The sequence below is a fragment of the Anguilla rostrata genome, unplaced genomic scaffold (assembly GCF_018555375.3).
Source record: "Anguilla rostrata isolate EN2019 unplaced genomic scaffold, ASM1855537v3 scaf0962, whole genome shotgun sequence".
In the NCBI taxonomy this organism is placed as follows: Eukaryota; Metazoa; Chordata; class Actinopteri; order Anguilliformes; family Anguillidae; genus Anguilla; species Anguilla rostrata.
The window spans coordinates 10,897-17,161 of NW_026986324.1; the positions used below are offsets into that span (position 1 = coordinate 10,897).

The 6,265-nt window shown below is 38.6% G+C and overlaps 1 protein-coding gene across 1 annotated transcript; it reads right to left on the reverse strand.

Moving 5' to 3' along the window:
* Positions 1–2,316: 2,316 nt before the first annotated feature.
* Positions 2,317–5,152, reverse strand: LOC135246902 (protein NLRC3-like). Its single transcript, XM_064320172.1, has 2 exons — positions 4,980–5,152; positions 2,317–4,001 (listed from the first exon to the last, which is right to left on the reverse strand). The coding sequence occupies exons 1-2, from the start codon at positions 5,086–5,088 to the stop codon at positions 2,317–2,319; spliced, it is 1,794 nt and encodes a 597-aa protein (XP_064176242.1). The 5' UTR covers positions 5,089–5,152.
* Positions 5,153–6,265: the final 1,113 nt, after the last annotated feature.

Here is a 6,265-nt window from a genome sequence, read left to right on the forward strand (position 1 = left end):
TTCAAATCGATCGGGGACAAGTATTTTATTTGAATTCATTCGATTATTGTCTTTGAAATACATTGACTGATAATTCCCCACCCTCCTAACCGGTTATTAGGGACGAATGATCAACAACCGCTTTGTTTGAATGAAAGACCAGCGTGTACAATGTTAATTTCAACATTAAAATGCCAACAAAATAATCTGCCAACTAACGGGATTCGTTTAAAGTTTGAATCTGTGGCAATTCCTTTGTTTTGCATTTCACGTTGAAATTGATATTTTATGCTGGTCTTTGAATTGTTTCTGTCAGATTGTTCCTGTCAGATTTGAAACGAAAGTGACAGACTATAAAGTCAACATTAGCTCTGTCTAACCAGGGTTATGAATTAAATTAACTAACATGTCACCACCTCTACCATTACTTCACTGAATCACGTTTTTTTTTTTTTGCAGTGGCAATGGCAAACTTTAAACTTGTAATGTTGTATTTGTCTGGTTGCATTGATTGTGTAGCCTCTTTTTAGGCCAATCTCAAACTTTTTTTTGAAGTAACATTCTTGAGAGATTAGTATTTAAATAGCTAAATGATTACCTAAATTTCAGCTGTATTTTTGAAGTTTCAATCTGGCTTTCGTCACACCACAGCTCTGAGACAGTGCTAGTTAAAGTTGTAAATGACCTGAGAATGAACATGGATGACAAGAAACTCTCAATATTAGTACTTTAGACTTAGCGCGCTTTGACACAGTCGATCATGACATCCTTACTAAAAGACTACAGAAGTGTGTTGGCCTCTCTGGCTCAGTTTTAGATTGGTTTAGGACATATTTGTCCGGCAGAGACTATTTTGTCTCCCTTGGTGACCACTCCTGAACACTAACATAACGTGGGGTTTCTCAAGGCTCCATTCTGGGACCTGTGTTGTTCAGTCTCTACATGCCCACTGAGAAATGTCATCAGAGAACACAGGATTCATTTTCATAGCTATGCCATGATACACAATTGTACATCTCTTATCACCCAATGACATCAGCCCTATTATAAACTGGTTCAATGCATTGACCATATCAACCTGTGGATGTCACATAATTTCTTGCAATTGAACAAAGATAAGACAGAGGTTTAATTATGGGCAGGAGAGAAATTATGCACTAATTTAAAATTCCTGGCACTAAATGCCAAGCCCTTAGTAAAAATCTTGGCGTGCTTCTAGACCCTGATTTGAATTATGAATCTCACATCAGTAATCTCACTAGAACAGCCTTTTATCACCTTAGAAATATTGCTAAAGTGCAAATGTTTCTCTCCCAGGCAGATACTGAGAGACTTATGCATGATTTTATCACTAGCAGGCTGATTACTGCAATGCTCTCTTCTCTGGTCTATCTAAAAAGCTATATATAAACTACAGACCATTCAGAATGCAGCAGCATGTGTGCTGACCAAGACCAGAATGGGGCACATATCTCACCTGTCCTGAAGTCCCTTCTGGTTGCCTGTCAGTTTTAGAATCGATTTTAAGATCCTCTTGTTGGTGTTCAAATCACTCAATGGACTAGTGCCTGAATACTTGTCAGACATGCTTTCAATGTATGCTCCTCTAGATCACTCAGGTTCTCTAGCACTGGCTTTTAGTTGTTCTCCGGTGAGGACAAAGACCTACAGGAGGTGGCATTTAGTATCTATGGTCCTCGCCTTGGAACAGCCTGCCTGAGAAGCTAAGGCATCACAATCTGTAAACACCTTTAAAAAATCTTAAGACATCTTTTAGCTTAGCATTCTCTTAATTCATTTTATTTTAATATTTTGATTTAATCTTTATTTTAAATCTTTTAGATTAAAATAATTTTATTTTATTTTATTTTAATCTACTACCATTTTCTTATTTTCACTGTATTGTTTATTTTCATTTGTATTGTTGTATTTTTGTTGTGTTGTTAAGCACCTTGTATTGCAATTTTGCACGAAAGGCGCTATATAAATAAAGTCTGATTGATTGATTGATTGATCTATTGTTGCATCAGCAAAGCTAACCGCCTGGCGGAGATCTGCACTGTACTGAGGTGCACTCTTCTATTGTATTCTGTTTCACTTGGACTATGAAGTGTTTATGAAAACATGCTGTCAGTTATCTACTTAATAATTACATAATACTCACGTGGCCTTCCTGCAGTTCCCGATTTCTGGTACCAGTCTCTGATGTCCTGCCTCTGATGTGTTGTAGGTCTTTGAGTCAAACTCATCCAGGATCTCCTCTGACATCAGTAACACAAAGGCCAGAGCTGAGCATTGGTGTGGTTCTAGCTGTTTATCTGAAAGTTTTTCCTGATCTCAGGAATTCGTTTCCTCCACAAGAGAGTTGTCATTCAGTTCATTGAGACAGTGGAACAAATTGATGGTCCTCTCTGCTGAAGATTCCTCCCTGATCATTTTCTTAATGTACTGGACTGTCTTCTCAATGCTTTCTGACCTGCTCTCTGTCTGTGTCTGTGAGTCTAGTACAGGTGATCTGCTTCCTGTCTGTGTCTGTGGGTCTGGTACAGATGACATGCTTATCAGTGTCAGAATTCCTCCTAAGTGAATCTGAATGGAGTCCAGAGAGAGGCCAAGCAGGAATCGGAGGAAAAGGTCCAGTTGTCCATTCTTACTCTTTAAGGCCTGATCCACTGCAATCTCATGTACCTCAGACAGCTGCACTCTGTCACTGTGGGGTTTAAACTCTCCTGATCTGAGTACATTTCTGTTCTCATTTACACATGAATGAAACACAAACAAGGCAGCCAGATACTCCTGAATGCTCAGATGCACAAAGCAGTAGACTTTCTCCTGAGCCAACCCACACTCCTCTTTAAAGATCTCTGTGCACACCCCAGAGTACACTGAAGCTTCAGTGACATCAATGCCACGCTCTCTCAGGTCCTCTTCATAGAATATCAGATTGCCCTTTTCCAGCTGTAGAAAAGCCAGCTGCCCCAGATTCAGGATGATTTCTGTATCTGATGCTGACACTTTCTTTGGGTTTGTTTCATCGGTGCCATGATACTTCTGATTCTTCACATTAGTCTGAATGAGCAAGAACTGTGTGTACATTTCAGTCAGAGTTTTGGGCAGATCTCCACTCTCTTTACCTAACATTGTCTCCAGAACGGTAGCAGAAATCCAGCAGAAGACTGGTATGTGACACATGATGTAGAGACTCCTGGATGACTTTATGTGTGAGATAATTCTGCTGGCCCGGTTCTCATTTCTGATTCTCTTTCTGAAGTACTCCTCCTTCTGTGGGTCATTGAACCCTCGTACCTCTGTCACCAGGTGGACAGACTCAGGAGGAATCTCATTGGCTGCTGCTGGTCGGGAGGTGATCCAGAGGAGAGCAGAAGGAAACAGATTCCCCTTAATGAGGTTGGTCAGCAGCACATCTACTGATGATGACTCTGTTATATCACAGCAGATCTCATTGCTTTGAAACTCTAGAGGAAGTCGACACTCATCCAGACCATCAAAGATGAACACAACTTTGACTTCATCACCTTCAACACTTTTGATCTCTTTCAGTTGTGGTAAGTAGTGTTGCAGAAGTTGCATCAGACTGAATTCTCTCTCCTTTTTCAGATTCAGATCTCGGAAAGGAAGAGTGAAGATGAAATCAATGTCCTGATTGGCCTTTCCTTCTGCCCAGTCCAGAATGAACTTCTGCACAGAGACTGTTTTCCCAATGCCAGCGATGCCCTTTGTAAGCACAGTTCTGGGTTTCTCTTGTCCAGGTAAAGGCTTAAAGATGTCATTGCAGAGGATTGCAGTTTCCGTTGTGGTTTGTCTCATGGATGTTGTTTCAATGTGTCTGACCTCGTGTTCATTATTGATCCCCCTACTTCCCCCCTTGATGATGTAGAGCTCTGTATAGATCTCATTGAGGAGGGTTGGGTGGCCCTGCTTTGCTAAACCTTCAAATATGCATTCAACCTTCTTCTTTAGATGAGTTTTCAGTGCCTGCTGAATGCTTTTTATGGATTCGTCTGAGGAGAGGAAATATGAGAAACATTGTTTAAAATAACAGAAATAGACAACAGAACTACTTATGCAGAAAGTTTTCACAATGTTATGCACACCTCTGATAGTGTTACACATTAAGTTGTAGCTATACCTGTGTAGATAAATTGCACCTAATTTGGTAACCAGAGGTTTTTTCTGAGTAACACCAATGTAGGTAACATGGAACAACAGTTTTTATATGTGAAACAAGGCCAGCCCTGTTACATCTCTCCTGTTAATATGAAATCATTCTGTATCATGAAGACACATTGTGAAATTATCAGGCAAGGTTTATATTTGTTATGTATCATGAAGAAATGGCCTATAAGTGTAAATACAATATTTAAAAAAATATTCACATGTAAAAATTATAAGAATAATTAAGAATATTGTCAACTGCTGTTTCATGGTACCTAAGTTGGAGTTACTCCATAATAACCTCTTGTTACCCGAATAGTTACAATTTAAATACACAGGTCTTAACTACACACCTCTAGTAGCATGCTACAAAAGGATTTGTTTCTATTTCGACATTCAGTTTCTTGATACATAATATGATGTGTCTTTATGGTAAATATGGTCTTCATGGGTTATGTAGAAATTTATTCATCTTATAATTTTTATGCTCAGTGCTCTTTAATCTTTGATAAAACTCAGGGCAGTCTGTCTGATGGGACAGTGGTTTAGTTACTGGCTTTGATCCCAAGGCTATGATTTGAATCTTTTTCAGCGGCATTTAATCTTGTGCATTTGCCCCCATAATCACTGCTGGATGCTATATTTAAATTTAAATGCCTGTTTTGAAAATTGTGTGTGATGTTTTCTATATGCAAGACTGTTTATGTAAAACACTATTATGAAAGTGTGAATGCTATGAATCAGAACATTGTTCACTGTTAAATTTGTTTGCTAAACTCATTTGAGCATTCTAATGGACACAGTAGCAATGAGAGAACTCTTACTGTGCTGCTCATCTCTCTCCAGTGAGTCAGTGAGATCCTTCTGCTTCATGTTCCTCAGGATGTGGAGTGTGATCTTCAGAGACCTCTCACTGCCACAGGTCTCCAACATCTTCTCAAATATGTACAGGGCCTCAGGATCCTCCTTCTCTCTCTCAGTGCATTCTGGGAATCATCATTTTGATGACTCTTGAAAATCCTTCATCTTCATAAACTTATCCAATACAGAAGGATCTTCAGCAAGACTATTAAAGATTCTGGGGAATCCTGACTCAGATGGCTCTGAAACAGTTTCAACTTTTCAGTTTTTTCAGCTTCATCAGAGACGCAGGAGAGACTGAAACAAACACATGAAGAGGTGTGCTGTATCAGTGAGAAATAAACACATGAAGAGTGTGCTGTGCCAGTGTGAAATAAATACATGAAGAGGTGTGCTGTATTAGTGTGAAATAAATACACAAAGAGGTGTGCTGTTACAGTGTGAAATAAACACATAAAGAGGTGTACTCGTCATTGTGAAATAAACACATAAATAGGTGTGCTGTATCAGCGTAAAATAAACACATGAAGAGGTGTGCTGTATCAGTTTGAGATAAACACCGTACCAAAGCCATTGAAATAATCATATCCCTGCTGGAGGTAAAATGTTTTCTCACAGGGAGTAGGTCCACAGCCTCATATTTGGGGTGCAGCTTTCACTCTTAAACTAGTTCTTTTGTATTATTCTGCTGCATTTGGTTTTGCCTTTTGGGTTCTTGAGACAAAGCTGTGGTTTGGTATCTTCTTTCATTCATTTATTGTGCGACTGTCCATGTCTGTAACCTTTGCAAAATTGTTTTCAGGTTGTTGAACCTCGTCTTTAGATTAGGCATGAATATTTGTTGTTTTTTATTAAATTTTCTTAATTTTCATCTGGTTGTGAGTTGTACATTTTGATAAAGGCTATCAAACAGTTTGCTCTGCCTATCAGAAAATATGGGATTTGATTGATAATTCATATCTTAGATAATAATTCCAAATTAAATCAAATAAATATATTTTACATGTTGGATGAGTGAGGTGTTTTAAGGGTTGATGCACTTGTGTTGGGCCCGGACGTCAAACGAGGTGTTAACGGTTAAAACTTCTGGGTTCAGAAAATTAAACATATTTCAATTAACCCTCCCTTGGGAAATGACATTAGCACTACATCTTTTGTTATGTTAACAAATTCAAAGCAAACATAGTGCACATGAAAATAGCACAAGAAACTATGAAGATAAAGAAGTATACATCATACCTGTTTTGAG

Excerpts from the sequence above, each read along its gene's own strand:
- LOC135246902 (XM_064320172.1), bottom strand. The coding sequence starts at position 5,088 with ATGTTGGAGACCTGTGGCAGTGAGAGGTCTCTGAAGATCACACTCCAC. Across the intron at positions 4,002-4,979 it reads GGAGAGAGATGAGCAGCACA|ACGAATCCATAAAAAGCATT; the intron begins GTAAGAGTTCTC and ends TCCTCTCCTCAG.